At 43.9% G+C, this 22,451-nt stretch overlaps 1 protein-coding gene across 2 annotated transcripts in view; it reads left to right on the top strand.

Annotated features, from left to right (window-relative positions):
• The window catches only part of TCIRG1 (T cell immune regulator 1, ATPase H+ transporting V0 subunit a3), a 550,359-nt gene that overhangs the window by 188,762 nt on the left and 339,146 nt on the right, over window positions 1-22,451 (top strand). The window contains exon 9 of one of the 2 annotated variants that reach the window (XM_056531098.1): window positions 12,239-12,445. The exons of the other annotated variant lie outside the window; for it this stretch is intronic. Coding sequence (XP_056387073.1) covers window positions 12,239-12,445 — 207 coding nt within the window. The remainder of the gene's footprint in view (window positions 1-12,238; window positions 12,446-22,451) is intronic. 2 annotated transcript variants of the gene reach the window in all.

Below are 22,451 nucleotides of genomic sequence, written 5' to 3' on the forward strand. Positions count from 1 at the left end.
ACACATGCAAATAATCCTTTAGCCATTAAATTCTGAGGTATTACCCAATGCGGGAATATAACTATAAAATTGTGACTTGAAAAAGCACATTGGATTCATTGGCTTCAATCATTGAGTCCATTCGAGCTCAATGAAGGATTCACATACTCAGCATTTTTATAATAATCTCGCCAGTCTTAATTAGATACTAATATCTGCCTCTGAGTTGCATAAAGTCACACTCTTTCATGACTCTAAAATAAATTTTGCCATTATTAACTTTATTGAACCACCAGCAGAAAAATAATGTCTCCAATAGGGACAACTATTTTCCAATATGGAATACTGTTAAGAATACTCAGTGGAAATGTTTAGTTCCAATGTGGAGTACTTGCTCTTCCAGTATGCAAATAATGTTTCCCAAAGGTAGAGGGATACTTATCTAAGTGTTTCTATCCTACAGTAAATGATACATCATATCCTGGTTAACTTTTACATTATAGTAGATTTAATCTATGTGAATGAATAGCTCCCCTGAATGATTCTGACTCGCTCAAGCACAGCATTGCAGTAATATGCCGGGAGAGACTATCAGTCTGCGCTGAGCCTCAGTGCGGATTCATGCACAGACATTCCCACTGGCACGCCGTGACTCTATCATTTCGCGCAGGCCCGTACGCACAAACATGCGCAGGAGGTACTGACAAAGGAATGGGAGTTTGTCAGTTCGCGCAGGGCTTACAGCGCATCTACATCAGAGTGCTATCTACCAATCATGGTCTGTATAGTCCGAATGTCATGGGGATAGGTTTGACAGTGTCAATCAATTGTGATGGGATGTATTGAAGTATGATGGGTTTAAACGATTGGGTATCTAGGAATACCAGTATGGCTGGCGGCACTGTCAATCAAAAATAGACCAATTTATGAGGACTTTTGTCTGTTTGGTCACAGGAAATAGTGTGACCTCACTGGCAGGGCTGTGGAGTTGGTAGATAAATGTTCCGACTCAGACTCCAACTCTGACTCCGGAGTTTTCTGTGCTTCCGACTCAGACTCCCCCCACTCCGACTCCTCTGTATTAATATGTGAATGTATTTTATACATTCCTTAAAGGAAAGAAAGGCAACATATATGTCATTACCACAGGACTACTGGCTGGGAAGCCAACAGTCTACTGTATTGAACAGTTTGTGTGCTGATCTACTGCTGAAGATAGGGCAGTGGGAGGATCCAGGAAGGGCCATTTATTATAAAACATGATTTCCCTAGTAGAATCCCATAGTAAAGTTTAAAGGGGTACTCTGCCCCTAGACATCTTATCCCCTATCCAAAGGATAGGGGATAAGATGTCAGATCGCCGGGGTCCTGCTGCTGGGGACCCCCGGGATTGCCGCTGCAGCACCGCGCTTTCATTACTACACAGAGAGAGTTCGCTCTGTGCGTAATGATGGGCGATACAGGGGACGGAGCAGCGTGACGTCATGGCTCCGTCCCTCGTGACATCACGGTCCGCCCCCTTAATGCAAGTCTATGGCAGGGGTCGTGACGACCCCCACTCCCCTTCCCATAGACTTGTATTGAGGGGGCGGGCCGTGACATCATGAGGGGCGGAGCCATGATGTAACGATGCTCCGGCCCCTGTATTGCCCGTCATTACACACAGAGCGAACTCGCTCTGTGCAGTACTGAATGCGCGGTGCTGCAGCGGCGATCCCAGGGGTCCCCAGCAGCGGGACCCAGGCGATCTGACATCTTATCCCCTTTCCAAAGGATAGGGGATAAGATGTCAGATCACGGGGGTCCCACTGCTGCGGCACCGCGCTATCATTACTGCACAGAGCGAGTTCGCTCTGTGTGTAATGACGGGCGATACAGGGGCCGGAGCATCGTTACGTCATGGCTCCGCCCCTCGTGATGTCTAGGGGCGGAGTACCCCTTTAAGCTAACAATCGAGTTTACAAGTTTTTATAACCTTAGCTGAATGGCAGCAGTTTTTCCAATGGTTTACAGCTTCAGTCTTGAACTATTGACCCTCCATTCCCTTCACTTATGCAAGTGTCTCTTGTCCTGAAAAACTCATATTTCCTTAATCCCTTATCAGTGAGAGGCTAGGTTACCCATGGGTTCCCTGTAACAGCAGAACACAACACTATGGAAAGTATAAGTATTTCCGCTCCTAATTGTGCGTTGTGTGCCAAATAGTAAAGCACATGAAAAGTATGCTTCTTCACAGTCACTTAACGTGTTCGTTTTGCGGTTACATGAGGCACTGCATGCATTGATCTTTATTCTTACAGTAGGGAATTCATTAATTATAACTTTTTGTGAATTTGGACATTTAAACTTGCTTTTTTTAAATTTTATTCCAATCTAAATTTAGCAGAAGTCTGAGTCTGTGCATTGTTTGCCGACTCCAGGTACCCAAAATTTTGTCCGACTCAGACTCTGACTCAGACTCCACAGCCCTGCTCACTGGTAGGAGGTTATAAATACCCTGGTCGGGCTTGTTTGGACGCCATTTGCCCCCAAGTCCTTGAGAAAGCCGCTGCTGTGGCAAAACGTCGGACGGGCGCATGTGTCTGAGATTTTAATATTCTATCACAGCTCTCATTAGGGATTCAAGTGTATGGACTGCAGCCATACTACCCACCAATTAGGAGTACGTTTTGCATCAAGGCTGTAACCTTGCACAGTTACAATTTACAATGAGAGCTGCTAGCTAGAATGGTTTTAATCATTTTTGAGGCATTAAGTTGCGTTTTATGTAATATAGTGGATGGTAAATTTAGGATTCTAGTGGTCACGGCTGTGACCAATTGTAAATACAAATATTAACCGGAACTCAGGCTCACTCCAGACTGCTACCATATGATACTTTCACTGTGGAGCAAGAATCTTGTATCACCAGACAAAAAAGATCCCAATCCCCACTTCTGGCTCCGGCTCCATGCTGTGAGGAAGCAAAGCGTGGTAGTTCCGTCCCCGCTCGAGAAACCTGGCTCGTATACCAGCAGATTTTAAGCAGGAGTGGCCCTCCCGATCTTGGTTGATTGGGGACACCCTATGGAACGTTATTTAATGAGAATGGGCCGAAATAAAAACCCTCAGAGAGACTGTCCTTCTCCAGCACGCTGTAGCAGCAGAGCAGACATGGCGGCCTCCCCTGCACCCATCAGACAGCCATCCTCGTCCCGCTCATAGGCTGTCCTCAGTTACCATGGTCTGCATGACCTTCCGCAACGACTGGACCTTCCGCAATGACTGGATGTGGCGATGGCAGCAGCAATGGCCAAGCACATTGCTCCAGCTGTACAAGAATCCATCACCTCAGGGGGCGTGGCGCCGACAGAGATGGCCGCACACTAGGTCTGCTCCCGCGCCTCAGGCCATAAACATGTTTAAAACTACGGGTGACCTGCTTCTTTCCATGGGGAAGACCTCCCAACAATATAGGAAGCTCTCCTCCTCTGCTCGACCTCCATCTACCCTCATCTGGGGGCATCCGCCGGTATCTCCAGACCCCTCCAGCCTCAGCACCCGCCTGCCTGTCGGCCATTACAGGCCCAGTGCATGGTCTCTGCTCCCGCACTCGGGGTCCTCCCCTATTTCCTGCTGTGGATGTCCTTTCTTTCTCACCTTCTTCTCTGGAATGGTCACTGGAGCCTTAATGACTCTCTTCTTAAATCATTGCCTTCCTGGGAGTTGATCCAGAAATGTTTCACAGGTCTGACCCTGATCTACATCCGGGCAGGGAAGGAGTGCCACCTGAGCTGGCCCACCGCCCTAGACCAAGGCAAGTCATTGGGAACTATCTAGACTTCATGGATAAAGGCCGACATTTATCATTGTAATTAGACAGTTTTTTGTGTCTAAAAAAGGCACATTTCTGCTGATTTTGAGTTGCAATACACATGATATGGAATGGTTTTATGAACTGCGCCTTTTTGGGAAAAGGCGCAAAAAAGGCGCAAAGCCACTGAAAAGTCTCTTAAACTACCCAGCCCAGACTTAGCTTTGCTTTTTGGTGTATGTGAGGAGAGAAATTTCAGAAAATGTGTACCTGCACAAAATTTATCAAATGCTGTGACCATTTAATAAATTTGGTGCTCCTAAACATTACCAGTACACAAAATGCCTGGCAAAGTGTTTATCCTCCGGGCCTTCAGACAACAACGGGAGGGCCACCGGTATGAAAATGGCCGACTCCTTATCTTTGGTGACTTCTCCGCCGAAGTTACCCGAAAACGCAAACTACTTGCTCTCATCTGCTCTGATCTGGTATGCAAACAAGTGCGGTTCGTCCTCATGTACCCCGCGGTACTGCGCATATTCTTCCCTGATGGTTCCATGGCTACCTACCATACCCCGGAGGAGGCTTCTTTAAGACTGGTTCATCATCTTCCGTCGCCCAGAGTACAGACCTCTTCAGCTGCAACTTCAGCCCGCTCACCTCAGAGGGACCTTTCGCCGTGACGTTTTTCGGAGGCTGATGTCCCCTCTTCACAGGCTCCGAGAGACTCTGAGTTTTGTACTTAGAACTGCATGATATGTAATGCTATTTTTGTCTGTTATTCATCTGTATCAGTTCTTTGTTGTCCATGCTGGGGAAATGTCCTGGCTCATGTTATTGTGGGGAAAAAAATTTGAAAAAATAAATAAAAGGTTTAAAAAAAAAAAAAAAAAAAAAATAAAGCACAATCCCAACTATATTCTATTAGGAGCATAGAGGAGAGCACCAAAAATTTACTAAACCACGTTTTGTATAATGTGAACAGACTCTTCTGGCCTTTTGGCTGTCCAGTCATGCTGGAAGTTGTAGTTTAGCAACAGTTAGAGTTTTCCTGTTTATGGTGATAATTCAGGCAGGATAAAAAACCTTTTGCGGTGGCGCTGCTTGTTCAGGTCAAATTCACAAGGAGTCCAGAGGTGAAAAGTATCAAGTTTATTGGCACAAAAACACTTAGGACAGGGTATGACCGAGTACAATATGCATTTCAGGAGCAACTTCTCCATTTTTCACTTGTAGGAAAAGGCTGCCTGGTGTAGTAATATCAAGCACAAGTAATAATATAGATATGAGAGGTGCCAAAAAAGGTCAAAGTTCCCATAGATTGTCATCTGTGTGAATGTCATATAGATAACATAGAGCTTTTATGGATTACTTGGTGGACATTGACATGTATAGAGGGGGAAGATAGTGTAGATAGAAGGGGGGGGGACTAAATGTACCTGGGGGTGGAGCGGAGGGAGGGGTTAGAATAGTTAATAGGGATAGGCATCATAGGAAAAAAAACATAATGGAAGAGCCAGAAGATCAATTATTGAGGCAAATAAACAAGGCAGCAAATTAAAATGATGTGATAATAATGGGACTTTAACTATCCTGATATAAACTGGGAGACTGAGACCTGTGAATCTCATAAAGGAAACAGGTTTCTGACTTAAGCTAAAGAAAATTATCTGTCCCAAATGGTGCAGGGCCCTACCAGAGGGGGCGCCCTACTAGACTTAATATTAACCAACGTACCTGACAGAGTAACTAATGTGCAAGTAGATGGATACCTAGGAAATAGTGATCATAATATAATACATTATAACTTGTTCTCCAATAAGGGAATCTCTTGAGGGGCCACAAAAACAATTAACTTTAGGAAGGCAAAGTTCGATCAACTCAGAGAAGCCCTTAACAATATAAAATGGGATAATGTCCCCAAAAAGAACAATACTAAATGGGAGACTTTTAAAAATATCTTACATTTTCACTGTAAAATGTATATACCTTATGGGAATAAAAGGGTCAGAAATAAAAGAAAACCAATATGGATGAATGAAAATGTTAAAGGGGTACTCCAGTGCTTAAACATCTTATCCCCTATCCAAAGGATTGGGGTTAAGATGCCTGATCACGGGAGTCCCGCAGCTGGGGACCCCCAGGATCATGCATGCGGCACCCCATTTGTAATCAGACCCGGAGCGTGTTCGCTCCGGGTCTGATTATGGTCGACCGCAAGGCGGGCGGCGTGTGACAGCACGCCTTCACCCCCGTGTGACATCACGCTCCGCCCCTCAATGCAACCCTTCCGTCGGCTTGCATTGAGGGGCGGAGCGTGACGTCACATGGGGCGGAGGCATGACGTCACACGCCGCCGGCCCTGCGGTCGCCGGTAATCAGTCCCGGAGCGAACACGCTTCAGGCACTGATTACAAACGGGGTGCCGCGTGCATGATCCCGGGGGTCCCCAGCGGCGGGACTCCTGCGATCAGGTATCTTATCCTCTATCTTTTGGATAGAGAATAAGATGTTTAAGCACCGGAGTACCCCTTTAAGGGGGAAATAACTGACAAAAATAAAGCATTTAAGCTACTAAGAGGACGGCAGTGAAGAAGCAAAAAACTGATAAAAGCCGCAAAAATAGAGACAGAAAGGCTCATTGCCAAAGAGAGTAAAACTAACCCCAAAATGTTCTTTAACTATATAAATAGCAAAAAGGTCAAAAATGAAAGTGTGGGCCCCTTAAAAAATTATGCAGAAATAATTATAAACGGGGATCAGGAAAAAGCAAATATATTAAACAAATTCTTCTCCACTGTGTTCACCGAGGAAAATGAAATGCCAGGCGAAATACAGTGTGATAAGGTAAACTCCCCAGTACAGGTCACCTGTCTAACCAAGGAAGAAGTACAGTGCCGCCTACAAAAAATCAAAATGGACAAATCACCAGGTCCAGATTTCATTCACCCCCGTGTTCTAAAGGAATTAAGTAATGTAATAGACAGACCTCTATATATATTCAGGGACTCTATAGTGACAGGGACTGTTCCTCAGGACTAGCGCATGGCAAATGTGGTGCCAATATTTAAGAAGGATCAAAAGGTGACCCCGGGAATTATAGGCCTGTTAGTTTAACCTCTGTTGTATGTAAATTGTTTGAGGGTTTCCTAAGAGATGCTATTTTGGAATATCTTGATAAAAATAAATGTATGACCACGTATCAGCATGGATTTATGAGGGATCAGTCCTGTCAAACTAATCTGATCAGCTTTTATGAGGAGGTGAGCTCCAGACTGGACCAGGAGCAATCACTGGATGTCGTATATCTGGCTTTTTCCACATAAAATGAGAAGGTTTGGGCTGGGGGAGAATGTATGCAAGTGGGTAAGTAACTGGCTCAATGAGAGGAAACAGAGGGTGGTTATTAATGGTACTTATTCTGATTGAGTGACTGTTACTAGTGGGGTACCACAGGGGTCGGTCTTTGGTCCTGTCCTATTTAATATATTAATTAATGACCTTGCAGAGGGGTTGAATAGTAAAGTAGCAATCTTTGCAGATGACATTGAACTCTGTAAAGCGGTAAACACTATAGAGGACAGTGCACTGTTACAAATGGATCTGGATAGGTTGGAGGTTTGGGCTGGGAAGTGGCAGATGAGGTTCAACACTGATAAATGTAAGGTTATGCACATGAGGAACAAAAATCCGGGCTGGGATTATGTATTAAATTGGAGAACACTTGGAACGACTGGTATGGAAAAGGACTTAGGAGTCTTAGTTAACAGTAAATTTAGCTGTAGTGACCAGTGTCGGGCAGCTGCTGCCAAGGTTAATAAAATCATGGGGTGCATCAATAGGGGCATAGATGCCCACGACAAGGAAATAATTCTACCACTGTACAAATCACTAGTCAGACCACACATAGAATACTGTGTACAGTACTGGGCACCAGTGTACAAGAAAGATATAGCGGAGCTGGAGAGGGTTCAAAGATGGGCAACCAGAGTAATAGGGGGAATGGGAGGACTACAGTACCCAGAAAGATTATCAGAATTAGGGTTATTTAGTTTAGAAAAAAGAAGGCTTAGGGGAGACCTAATAACTATGAATAAATATATCAGGGGACAGTACAGAGATCTCTCCCATGATCTATTTATACCCAGGACTGTATCAATAACATGGTGGCATCCTCTACGTCTAGAGGAAAGAAGGTTTCTACTCCAGCACAGACAGGGGTTCTTTACTGTAAGAGCAGTGAGACTGGAATTCTCTCCCGGAGGAGGTGGTCATGGTGAACTCTGTAATAGTGTTCATAAAGGGGCTGGATGCATTTTTGGAGAGTAATAACATTGCTGGTTATGTATACTAGATTTATAGGGACAGAAGGTTGATCCAGGGATTTATTCGGATCCAGGGATTTATTCTGCCATATTTGGAGTCGGGAAGGAATTTTTACCTCTAGTATGAGGTTTTTTTTTTTGCCTTCCTCTGGATCAACTCAACTGAATAGGGACTTATTAGGGTTATAGGTTGAACTTGATGGACTCTGGTCTTTTTTCAGCCTTTTGAACTATGTTACTATGTAATGGGATGTTCAACATGTTAAATAAAAATAAATAATTTAATAAAATGAAAAAGGGAGAGCTTGCTCCGTGATGACCCCTTTGGATTTTTTTCGTTACCTCAGAACGAGGCTTGGTTTCGCCGTGACAAGAGCGAGGTTAGGAGTATCAGACTTGGAGGGTTCTGAAAAGCCCGCCTTTTCATTCACAAAAAAATATGCCCCCAGATTACATTCAGGAAGAAAAAATCCCTCAAAAGTATCCTTGCTCCAAGCAAGCTAAAAAATACGAAAAAAACACCTTTTTGAACCAAGTAATAGTGGGCTCATTCCGGTGCTGCAATTCCACCTGCAAATGTTGTCTAAGCATCAAGAACCACTGCAAAGACTTTACATCGAAAACCATGGGAGAAACCTACCAGATTAGAAGCATTATGTCCTGCAAATCCTCCATCATATATATCCTGAAATGCTCCTACAGCATCCAATATGTTGGACGAACCACCCAGTCCCTGAATGAAAGACTTAAAAAAGACTTTAATGTCAAGACTGGGTACAAATTACACAGCGTGACGTGACACGCCTCCATCCTACATAACTGTTACTTCTCCAACTTCACAGTGACACCTATAGAACAAATCCTGTCAACGTGCCATCGCTGCTACACACAGTTATGTAGAAGAGAAAGCTACTGGATTTTTAAGCTGAAAACTCTGGTCCCGCAAGGACCATACAGTTTAAAACCTTCCCCGTACTTCTGACCCCCAAGCACCATTCTTATTGGCTCAGCTTCCATGATACCTTAACCTATCATGGATACCTCATGGCAATATGCCATCAGCCTCGTAATACACCATTCCTTTCAAAACACGTTATGTCAATTCGGAACTTGCTGGCATTTCACAGTCCGGAGTAGGCACCAATCTGATTGTCTCACTCTCCATCTTATGGCCACCTATCATTACATAGTGGGCATACACGTCAACATTCTCTGAACTTCCCCTCCATTTACTTCCATTATGAAGTAGGTGCATCTGATTGGCTGTCGGCGAATGCACTTTAGCCAATCATGGACAACAGAATGCAATCCCCTGATTGGTCCAAATCCCATCAATCGGGAAAATCCTTGAATTCACATTTACCACCCGATGGGTTTCTTCTTTAATATGAAGAACACCTTTGATTGGCCGTGCATCTGCTCCACAACCTTTACTGATGGGTCGCCCCCAAATTTAAGTGACCATATATTTATATGCAAGAATCCTCTTTTACTCCAGCGTGTGACGTCCTACCTGGCCCGGAATGCTGTTCGCTCTTTTTGTGAATGAATAGGCGGGCATTTTCAAATCCCATTCATGTCTGATCATCCTAACCTAGCTCTTGTCACGGCGAAACCAAGCCTTATTCTGAGTTAACGATGAAATAAATCCAACAGGTTCATCACAGAGAAAGATCTCCCTTTTTTCATTTTATACATTTTTCATTTTTATTTAAAATATATATTTTCCTTATGTTGCACATCCCATTACAGATCACGTCCACAAAGTAATCTATAAAAGCTCTATTATCTATTTGACATTCACACAAACGACCATCTGTGTGAACTTTTGACGTTTTTTTTTTGGCACACCTCGCATCTGTTTTTTTACTTTTGCCTAAAATTACTACACCAGACAGCCTTTTGCTACAATTGAAAAATGGAGAAGTTGCTCCCGAAACGCGTCTTGTACTGTCCTAAGTACATACTTATCACCTCTGGACTCCTTGGGAATTTGACCTGAACAAGCAGCGCCACCGCAAACGTTTTTTCCCTGCTTGAATTCTCTTTATGAACTGCTGACCGCTTCTGAGGGCATCGGCCCTGCACTTGCAGGCTGTAGCTCCTGTTCGTACATCTGTACCCCAACACGGAGGGGTTATATGCCTGAACCCAAGGTGAGCACATTACCAACCCAGGGCCATTGGAAACCCGATTTACCACACAGAATTACAAGAGGTGCTGTCCTCCATTTTTTTTTCTCCTATTTTCTCAATTTACAGTTTATGGAGACACTGCTAGAAGGGTCTCTTCACATTATACAAAATGTTGAATGTGAACAGAGCCTTAAACTTAACACCCCTGGCTCCTGGGCTGTAGCTCCACCTCTGACTTGATCACTAGGGGCGGAGCTACACCAGAGCAGAAGCCAGGACTTAGCAACTGGGCGTTGGGCACTGTATAGAAGTATTTTCAGCAATCTATATAGATGGCTGAAAATACTGTATAGCCCCCAAAGGGTTTACCAGCACTGCCTAGCATAGCGCGCAGCCAAGCAATGGGTTAAAGTTAACCGTTACTGAAGGAGCTTTATTGATCGTTCAGTTATTACAAGTCATACAATAAATTACAATCGCACAAAGCATGACAGTACAATACACAGCAAAGGTTCCCTACACTATAAATCGCACGGTATGCTACTCTAACACTCTGCTCAATCCTGAAAGAGAAAAGCACCAAAAATCTAAATAACCAAACAATACAATCGGCGGGGGGGGGGGGGGGGGGGCGTGGGGCTATGGGGAATGGGAGACTGAGGGTAGGGATGGGGTGGATTACAGGTCTAAAATACCTGGCAATAACTTCAGGGGGACATGGGGAAGGAGAGGGGTCTTCACTCAAACAACCAGGCTGTCCAAGATGGCATAGACTCTCAGCAGGCTCCGGATTAACCTGCGGCAGTCCCGGACAGACATGTTCTCCCTGTTAATGATGAGGTTGTTATTTAAAAAAAAAAAAAATAATGGTTAATAGGAAGTGTGTGGTGGGTGTGTTAAATGCAGTGTGTGTGAATTTTATAGTGCAGTGTTTTCCAAACAATGTATCTCCAGCTGTTGCAAAACTACAAGCATGCCCAGACAGCCGTCGGCTGTCCGGGCATGCTGGGAGTTGTAGTTTTGTAACAGCTGAAGGAACCCTGTTTGAAAAACACAGATATAGTTATTTGTGTGTGTGTGTGTGTATGTATGTATGTCCTATAGGTTACCTTCTCATGATACACATTCCCCTGTTTTTTCTGGGCCTCCATAGCACAGTAGTCAGGCTCCTCCCACCCATGTGACTGATCACATGGTAATGACATCATCGATGGTCCTCTGCCATCCCATACATAGCCCGATGTTCGGCAGTTAATCGCTCCACTGTGCTGCTGTTGCCTGTAAGAGATTCTGCTTATACAGGGTGGAGAGGACAGATGCTATAAGTATTAGATTGCAGCTGCCAGTTTAAGCAGTAGACTGCTGTTTTAACAGCGTTTTTTTTGCTTCTGTGCTGGGGCTGCTGTAGGGGGATGCAGCAGGGGGCCCGGGCCCCCTGGGAGACAGGGCCCCTTACTGGGGTACTGGCTGTACCCCCCTGATGGTGGCCCTGACTTTAATGTAAATTCATGCTAAGCAGTAGATATAATACGTATAGCCGCAGGTCCCGATACCGGCGTGGACAGTTTCCATCACAGTGGAGGGAAGTAGGGATCCTATGCATCCCTACTTCTATCGATGCTTAAACTATGACTTTTTTAAATACCATAATTTAAGCACACTGCAATCTGGCCGAACTGCCAAATTGCAACAAAATCCCAGGGGAAAAGTCAGGGGAAAAAATGCCAAACCAAACAAACATCTGGTTGCAGAGTTTTTCCTGCAAAACGCCCACAAAAATCTCTGTGGAAACTTACAACCTACAGCCAGAAGGCAAAGACTGTTTTGCAGCCCTAGGACAAAGCAGAGCTGATCTTCAGAAAATATTTGAGCAGCAGGAGGGGTGGGGGAGGTTGATAACAGAGTGAACAATTTTTGTACAATAGGATATATATTAAAGTTTTTTTTTTATATAATCTTGTACTTGCAAAGTTTGATGACAGTGTATATTTAATAATCTACCACAGGTGCTGTTCCAAACGGAGGGATTCCTGACACAAGTGCTTAATCAAGCAGCATCAGTTTTGCATCCCTGGAAAGTCAGTGTGAGGAAGATGAAGCACATCTATCAGATTCTGAATTTGTGCAGCGTGCGTGAGCGATGCCTGATAGGTGAAGTGTGGTGTCCAGTTGCTGATCTGCCTTTACTCCAGGGGGCCCTAGACCAAGCATCGGTAAGACAGTATTATAGACAAGCAACTGGGAAAAACGCTAATTTCCCCGTCCTGTGTAAATTTGACCAAGACTGCTCCATTGACTTAAATTGGGCATCCTTCTCAGTCACTTGAGACGTAGCCGAAAGAAAAAACGCGTAACGTGGACCTCTTTCCAGTTGGCTATGATGATCAGCCAGGGTCTGAACACTCAGACCCCAACTGATCTAAAACTTTTGACGTGTCAAAAATTTTCTGAATATTTAGTGGGGCAGATAATCCAAACTGTTTGTGCCACAAATCTGTGAGTTTGCTCCAAAAAAGACTGCATGACTTGCATTGCATTTCAATGTGTGTTACACACTTTTGTGCCTTGATCCCCTGGAGGAGAAGGAGGGTGACTTACTGAAAAGTTGGGTGTGAATTTTGTATAAAAGGGATGGTGCATGAAATAAACCACTGAGAAAATTATTAAATGGTTGTGCAAACGTAGACTAGACAGTGAAACTATGCACCAGATTTTCAAACGGCCTAAACCACTGTTAGAAAGTGTAAATCTATACTAGGCAGCAGTGATATGCAAATAAATTTTGAGGGGCAGGGGCTCAATGCAAAAAAAATGGCCACGTCCGATTAATATGCGACTCCCTAGACCAAGTGCGGTCCTCAAGCCCCCACAACAGGTAATGTTTTCAGAATTTTCTTAGTTTTTCACAGGTGATATAGTTGTGGTGATGGCTGATGTGAAAGACTAAGGAAATCCTGAAAACATGACCTGTTGGGGGGACTTGAGGAGTAGCAGGCCAGTGAGAGCTAGCATGCTGCACACTACTTTTGGCCACTTATCTGCCACTTATTATTGCTTATGTTACTGTTGTATCTGCTCCTCTTAATATTGCCTCTGTCACCCTTATGTCTACTCCGTTATTACCCCTAATGCTCCTGTTTATGCTTCTCTTACAGTCCTGCCACCCTTATATTTACCCATGTTCATGGCCATCACTTCCGCACCTGCTTTCAGTGTTAAAATCTCCTAACTTGAAGCCATTCTCCCTGCACACCACTATATATAACTCTGCAAAAGGAGACAAAGATTTCTACTTCTACACACTATTGAGACCAGTGTGTGGAGGGTATTTGTAAATATATTAACTCATAGACCAACTAAAAGGTAGTCCAATAATCCCTAATTTCCCACACCGCTTATAAAACAGGTATTCTTTATCGTTACACAAAAAAAGTTATTTAAAATAGCAGGTATAGCCTGTTAGTGCATCTTATATCATTGTTGTATATGTATGAGCACTTGCACCAACCGGCCCATTTTTTATTTGTGTCTCCTTATTCAGGTCAGTGTCTGCAGACCACTATTATGCACACTGGCTATCCTAGCCAATTAAAAACTAATGCATTCGGGTCCCCCTCGACAGTTCCGCCACATCCGTGGCTTTATAAAGAGGCTCCGGGACTGAATGTGAACGCCGCTGTCCGGGGTTTATAAAACCTCGTATTCTGACATCATTCTGGGAGTTGCTCAAAATTGGTCCAGTAGGTGTACATAGATAAAGCTTGTTCTATTAGGACATCATAGTTACATAGTTAGTTACATAGTTAGTACGGTCGAAAAAAGACATATGTCCATCAAGTTCAACCAGGGAATTAAGGGGTAGGGGTGTGGCGCGATATTGGGGAAGGGATAAGATTTTATATTTCTTCATAAGCATTAATCTTATTTTGTTCCAGGAATGTATCTAATCCTGTTTTAAAGCTGTTAATTGTTCCTGCTGTGACCAGTTCCTGAGGTAGACCGTTCCATAAATTCACAGTCCTCACGGTAAAGAAGGCGTGTCGCCCCTTGAGACTAAACTTTTTCTTCTCCAGACGGAGGGAGTGCCCCCTCGTCCTTTGGGGGGTTTTAACCTGGAACAGTTTTTCTCCATATTTTTTGTATGGGCCATTAATATACTTATAAACGTTTATCATATCCCCCCTTAAACGTCTCTTCTCAAGACTAAACAATTGTAACTCCTTTAATCGCTCCTCATAGCTAAGATGTTCCATGCCCCATATTAGTTTAGTCGCACGTCTCTGCACCCTTTCCAACTCCGCAGTGTCCCTTTTATGAACAGGTGCCCAAAACTGAACAGCATATTCCAGGTAAGGCCGTACCGATGATTTATAAAGGGGGAGTATTATGTCCCTGTCCCTTGAGTCCATGCCTCTTTTGATACATGACAATATCCTGCCGGCTTTGGAAGCAGCAGCCTGACATTGCATGCTATTCTGTAGTCTGTGATCTACAAGTACACCCAGATCCTTCTCTACCAGTGACTCTGCCAGTTTAATCCCCCCTAAGACATACGATGCATGCAGGTTATTAGTACCCAGATGCATAACTTTACATTTATCCACATTGAACCTCATTTGCCAAGTGGATGCCCAGACACTTAGTCTATCCAAGTCATCTTGTAACTTATGCACATCCTCTATAGACTGTATTGTGCTACAAAGTTTGGTGTCATCTGCAAAGATAGAAACAGAGCTGTTAATACCATCCTCTATATCATTGATAAATAAATTAAACAACAGCGGTCCCAGTACTGAACCTTGGGGTACACCACTAATAACCGGGGACCAATCAGAGTACGAATCATTGACCACCACTCTCTGGGTACGATCCATGAGCCAGTGTTCAATCCAGTTACAAACTAAAATTTCCAAACCCAAAGACCTTAACTTACCTGTCAGACGTCTATGAGGGACAGTATCAAACGCTTTAGCAAAATCCAGAAACACTATATCCACAGCCATTCCTCTGTCAAGGCTTCTACTCACCTCTTCATAAAAGCAAATTAGATTGGTTTGACAACTTCTATCCTTAGTAAACCCATGCTGGCTATCACTTATAATACAATTATCCCCTATGTATTCCTGTATGTAATCCCTTATAAGTCCTTCAAACAATTTACCCACAATGCACGTTAAACTTACCGGTCTATAGTTTCCTGGGGAAGACCTAGAGCCCTTTTTGAAGATTGGCACCACATTCGCCTTGCGCCAGTCCCTTGGCACAATACCAGACACCAGAGAATCTCTAAATATCATGAACAGGGGTACAGATATTACTGAACTTACCTCTCTAAGAACTCTTGGGTGTAGTCCATCCGGTCCTGGGGATTTGCTTACATTTATATCACTTAACTTACCTTGTACCATCTCTACATTAAGCCAGTTCAGTACATTACATGATGTGTTACCAGCACTGACCTGGCCAATGTCAGCTCCTTCTTCCATAGTGTATACAGAACTAAAGAACCCATTCAGTAGCTCCGCCTTCTCTTGATCGCCTGTGACAATCTCCCCATTATCATTATTAAGGGGTCCTACATGCTCTGTCCTTGTTTTTTTTGCATTTATATATCTAAAAAAATATTTAGGATTAGTTTTGCTTTCTTTGGCCACCTGTCGATATATTTGATTGACATCTCTATAGGTTTATCATACATCTAATAGTTGCTCCAATCCAGAGTAGAGTGAGGTCTCAATTCTATTGGTCCAGACGATGTCACAATGGATGCGCACCTCTCGCTGCGGCAAAACTTAGTTCATACGCAGTAGGGATCGACCGATATCGTTTTTTTTAGGGCCGATACCGATAATCGGTGGAGGTTAGGGCCGATAGCCGATAACTTATACCGATATTCCGGTATAAGTTATCGGCTATTTATCCCCCCACGACACCGCTGCAAATAATTGATTTAAAGCGGGCGCTTTAAATCAATGCACTGCAGTGGCTTTTGCGGTGCCATAGGCCGCCGCCGCCGACACCACCACCACCCACACCACCCACTTCTCTCCCCCTACCTGTCAGGGTGGTCCGGGCCATCCATCCTTCCTGTAGTGTCCGGGGGCGTTCCGGGTGAAGGGTGAACCGGTCCGGGCTGTCCTTCTTCTCCGGCGGTCATCTTCTCCACTCCGGGAAGGCTCCGGCCTAGTACGCTGCATAGACGCCGCTGCGCAGTGACTGCATAGGGGCCCGACCGGTATACCGCCCAGCACTACGGTGGGGGGTGCGGTGGGTCGGGGGGGCGGTCGCGGTGCGGCGGGTCGGGGGGGGTCGCGGTGCGGTGGGGTGAGCGATGCATTATCGGCTTATCGATCTTATCGATCCCTAATACGCAGAGTCTCCTTAGTGCGCATTGTGCGATTCGCTACCACTTATCTGGACCTTATGTGTTCTTAGTTCTCAATTGCAGATTACCCGAATTGTTTTTACAGTTCTAGACTAAGTTTTCTCCTCGCTGGCCCTTATCTGTTTCTCTAGGACCTCATATCATATGGGACTGATCACCGTAATCCCTAATGTAATATAGTTGTTGTTTTTATAAAAAAAAAGACTAAATTCTTGATTACCACTACCATTTTACCATGATATATATTAACTCCTTATCAATATATATGTTGTATAATTTTATACTTGTTTGTACACTCATATGACATTTTATATCTCTCTATACAATTTATTTTAAATTTTCGTTCTTAGTTATCTGTATGTTATGTCGGTAAGTATCTTTTTATACACAGGAGATGATGAAATTATCATATTCCCCTATATGTTATAATTAGTGGCAATGGTAGGTCAATATAGCCTTTAATTTTCTTCTATTTTTAGGCCCCTATACTCCAAAGTATTTCTAATTGTGCACATCTCATATATGTGCTTCATTTCACCAAACTCCCTACATAATTACAATTTCCAACTGTCATGTCGCTGCTGTGTGTCTTTAGATTTGTCATTTTTGTATTTAATGTACAGTTTGTCAGTTAAGTTAAATAAACCGGCAAAATTAAATCCTTCATTTAATTCTTTTGGACTCAGACTATGAAGCCTATGAATCCATTTGGATTCCTCACAGAATAACCTCTTGTCCAAGTTGACACTTCATGGCCCTAATCTGGGTCTAGCCAGACCCCAGAATCTAAGAGAAGAAATATCACCACCATCATACTCAGCAAAGTGTCTTGCTAATGGTGTGTCACCTTTTGTATGACTGGTACTAAGATGCTTGGAAACTCTTCTGTGTAATTGCTGAGTTGTTTTTCCTACATACATTTTCGGACAACTGCAATGAGCAATATATATCACTCCCTTTGTTTGGCAATTCATGTAGTCTCTAATCTCATATTTTTATCCATCTGCTGGGTTCGTGAATTCTTTAACGGGTACCTCTCATCAAATAAACTTTTGATATATTTTAGATTAATGAATGTTGAATAACTTTCCAATAGCATGTTAATGGGAAATATGCTTCTTTCTATTGTATTTTTCCCGATCAGTCCTGTCAGCAAGCATTTCTGACTCATGCTGGAGTCCTAAACACTCAGAGCTGCCAGCCTGCTTTGTTCACAGCCAAACAGGCTGTGAACAAAGCAGGCTGGCAGCTCTGAGTGTTCTCCTTTGTGAACAAAGCAGACTGGCAGCTCGTAGTGTTTAGGACTCCAGCATGAGTCTGAAATGCTTGCTGACAGGACTGGTAGGGAGAACCCTAGTGGTCATTTCTTCAAAGTGGAAAATTAAATAGAAAGAAGCATATTTTTTAATAACATGCAATTGTAAAGTTATTCTGCATACATTAATCTATAATATATCAAAAGTTTTTTTGATGAGAGGTACCCTTTAATTTTAGGCATAATTCTACAGAAACTGCAGTTTCCACAAGGAAAAAAAAAGTAGTAGATGATTTTTTTTTCAAACTAGTTTTATTGAAGATTGAATAAAGCATATAAAATAGCTCCACACAGTGGTCAATTGCATGACAGTATAACAGAATATATAGAATAAAGAAAATGTACAATCACACAGGATCACGGAGACTCACAATCCCATCAGTGTAGAGCAACAGCAGCATAGAAAAATCCAACCAATTAACACAGAACAAAACTAAAAGCACTACCACATGAGTCAAATCATGAGCAGGGACCCGCTGCATAAATCAGCTACTGTGAAAACAAAGGGTTTGGGATGGAACCTCCAAAAACCTGTTGATTTTCCATAGCAATGGAGATCAGGGAGGCTGGAAGAATACAGAGTTACAGAAAGGTGAGGAGAACAGAGACATAGAAAGGATGAAAAGGGGGTTATAGGGGAGAATCAAGAGCACCAGAGGACAGTAAAGAAGTGAATGCTGAGGGGGAGTATCTGGTGATGGGAGAGTTACACCAGGTGTCCCATACCTTGAGGAACTTGTCGGGGCATTTCCTATGTTTTAAAGACCAACTGTTCTTAAGGGAGGACAGCATTAACCAACTTTTGCCACTGGGAGAGAGAAGGTGGGAGGGGTCCATCCAGCGCAGAGCTACTGCCTTTCTGGCTAAAAACAAGATCTCCCTAAGATAAATCCTCATGTGATGTTGCCAAGATTCCTCAGGGAGCAGACCAAACAGACATATAAAAGGATCCATAGGGATTGGGAGAGAAAGAAGAGAGGATAAGAAATCTGCAATTTCGTGCCAGTATGTCTGCAGAAGGGGGCACATCTATATCATATGCCAGAAGTCAGCCTTAGGCGAATGACTTCTGTGGCAGGCATCGGAAGACATCCGCCCCATTTTATGTAAACGTATCGGAGTAAGATAACAATGGTGTATGATATAAAGTTGAATCAATTTATTATTAGCAGCTGGAGAAACCGTTAAGTGAAAGGATAAAACCTCCGACCAGTCCTCCGCCGTGAGTGCAGGGACGCATGCCTTCCAATAGGCCTCCGCCGAGTCAGTAATGTTCGCAATTTTGGACCTAGTGAGATGCGTGTAAAGCACGGAAATTAACCCTTGTGTTCCCTGGGACTGGAGAATGCCAATAAGGGGATATGTCGAGGGGAGGGGAATTGAGCAGTCAAGGCATGTCTCAGCTGTAGGTATCTGTAAAAGGCCTCCCAGGGAACCCCATAGTCAGTTTGGAGTTGGGTAAACGATTTCAAAACATCCTGCTAGTACAGGTCTCCCACCAGGGCCACCCCATGAGTCAACCAAAAAGGAGGATCCAAAGCCTCCGTCAGGTGGGGGAAATGATGGTTGTGCCAGAGGGGCAGGTCGTCTTTTATGTCAGTGAATGAGGTAAGTGTTTGCGTCTGACGCCAGACCTGCAGCGCCAACTTATGTAGGGGAAGGAGTTTACCTGTTCGGGGGGGGGGGGGGGGGGGGGACACACCTTCTTCCAAAAAGGAGCGCATGGAAGTGAGCCCCAAAAAGGAAGCAAGGTGGAGCTCCGCGCATGGCCGGGCAAGTAATACTATTTAAAGTCAGGAAGTGCAGACCCTCCGAGATCCTTAGGTCTCTGTAGGGTGGAAAGTTTAAGTTTGGGCCTGCCTGAACCCCAAATGAAAGAGGGAAGTAGAGAGTCAAGAGATTTAAAAAAGGACATAGGGACAGGATTGGAAGAGTGTTCCAGAATATATAGTATTTTGGGGAGGACAATCATCTTAACTAAGTTCACTCTACCCTGGACCGCCAGAGGGAGAGATCCCCAAACCTGAAACTTACATTTAACATAATTCGGAAGGGGCATAACATTAACCCGAAGATCCTGAAGAGGGTCCCTGTTCATGACAATACCCAAATATTTAAATTGGGATACTACAGGCAAACCACATAGAGTGGAGGGGCCAGGTCGCTGCCGGAGAGGCATATATGTAGATTTTGCCCAAATAATGCGGAGTCCAGAAAAAGCCCAAAATCTATCAATCACAGAAATGGCATAAGGGAGTGTGTCACTAGGCCTAGACATAAACAGAACCATATTGTCGGCATATAAGCCGAGGCGGTCCTCCCTCCCGTCTTTAGTAATGCCATGGTAAAACGGATCCTGGCGAAGGAGAAGGGCCAAGGGCTCCACTGCCACCGCAAAAAGAAGCGGCGACAGAGGACACCCCTGTCAAGCTCCCCTACCCAAGGCAAGCTGTTCCAAAAGAAGACCATTAAAGGGGTATTCCAGGAAAAAACTTTTTTTTTTATATATCAACTGGCTCCAGAAAGTTAAACAGATTTGTAAATTACTTCTATTAAAAAAATCTTAATCCTTTTCAGTACTTATGAGCTTCTGAAGTTAAGGTTGTTCTTTTCTGTCTAAATCCTCTCTGATGACACTTGTCTCGGAAAACGCCCAGTTTAGAAGAGGTTTGCTATGGGGATTTGCTTCTAAACTGGGCGTTTCCCCAGACAGGTGTCATCAGAGAGGATTTAGACAGAAAAGAACAACCTTAACTTCAGAAGCTCATAAGTACTGAAAGGATTAAGATTTTTTAATAGAAGTAATTTACAAATCTGTTTAACTTTCTGGAGCCAGTTGATATATAAAAAAAAAAGTTTTTTCCTGGAATACCCCTTTAACAAGTACGTGAGCCTGGGGAGAGGAATACAAAATGGACACCCATTTGATGAAACGGGGACCAAAGCCAAAACATGCTAGGACTTCCGCAAGATAAACCCATTCCACAGAATCAAAGGCCTTGGCAGCATCAAGAGAGGCCAAAGCCCAATCCTCATCCAGCGCTCCCCCCAATTTGGATCGTGACCTGGACCGTCCGGATATTCTCCGAGGTAAATTTACCGGGAATAAAGCCCGTCTGGTCCCCATGTATAATAGAAAGTATAACTTTGTTCAGCCTATTAGCAAGAATTTTCGTCAGAATCTTATAATCAACATTGACCAAAGAGATGGGTCTATAAGAACCACACTCAAGGGGGTCCTTATTCGGTTTCAAAAGTACCACCACATTAGCATCATATAAAGAAGATGGAAGGTGGACGGTCTCAAAGGCATAATCATATATGGCTTTTAAAGGCAATTGTAAAAGAGAAACGTACCGGGAATAAACCTCTACCGGGCGCCTTACCATTCTGCATATCACCAATAAAATCAGATATCTCTTCCACTGTAATAGGAGAGTCTAAGAGGGAGACAGAACACCAGGAACTGAATGGAGTCTAGAAAGCAGGTCAATTCCTCTTAAGAGTATCGCACCTGAGAGGCATATCGGGTGGAATAGAATTGGGCAAAGCCCTAAGCGATCATCTAGTTATCTACTAATAATTGACCAGTCTCAGAAGCGGTCCTAAGAATCTGGGGGGCCGCCTGGTTCTGTTTAACCAGGTGGGCTAACAGTTTACTGGACTGGTTACCGTGCTCAAAATAGAATTGTTTAGAGAAGAATAATTTACGATTCATATTTTCATTAAGATGAAGCATATACTGGCGACCAGTAGTAAGCCAGGCATGCTTATTCGCCTCTTTAGGATAAGCTACATATGCAGCTTCTAAGTCAGAACAGGTGCGGGCCAGCTCCGTCTCCCTAACAGCAGTCTCCCTTTTTATATAGGAGATAGTGGATTTTAAGCAACCCCGGAGATAAGCTTTTAGTGTCTCCCATAGGAAAGCAGCAGACCCCGAGGGCTGATTAATAGCAAGAAACGTTTGAAGTTGATCAGCTATCCGATCATGCGTGCCAATCAACTTTAACCACAAGGGATGGACCTTCTGGTCTCCTGGGACAACGATATCTCCACCAACAAAGGAGAATGGTCGGAGATAGCGCGGGCCTCGAGAGGTATGCATGACTAAAGCATAAAAGGAGGAATTACATCATGCCAAGTCAATGCGTGAAAGGGAATTACTTCCAACAGAGAAACATGAATATTGTAGAAGGCGAGGGAACTTACATCTGAAAACATCTAACCAACACACCTCAGATAGAAAGGAGGCCAGAGGAGTAGGAGCGGACAACGGAGACAGTGGTGGTGTCACATGAAGGCGATCCAACGCAGGGTCAGGGGTTAAATTATAGTTACCCAAGCATAGCACTCAGGCGTGAGGAAATCCAGCAGCGAAAGTGACCTCCTGATGTAGCACCTCCAATGTGGCCGGGGGGGGGAGGGGAGGGGCGTGATTGTAGATGCCTAATAATACCAAAGGAGTATTATTAATGAAGGCATGCACAAACACATAGCGGCCCATAGGGTCTACCTCAGT

Source organism: Hyla sarda, chromosome 7 (assembly GCF_029499605.1).
Source record: "Hyla sarda isolate aHylSar1 chromosome 7, aHylSar1.hap1, whole genome shotgun sequence".
NCBI lineage: Eukaryota > Metazoa > Chordata > Amphibia > Anura > Hylidae > Hyla > Hyla sarda.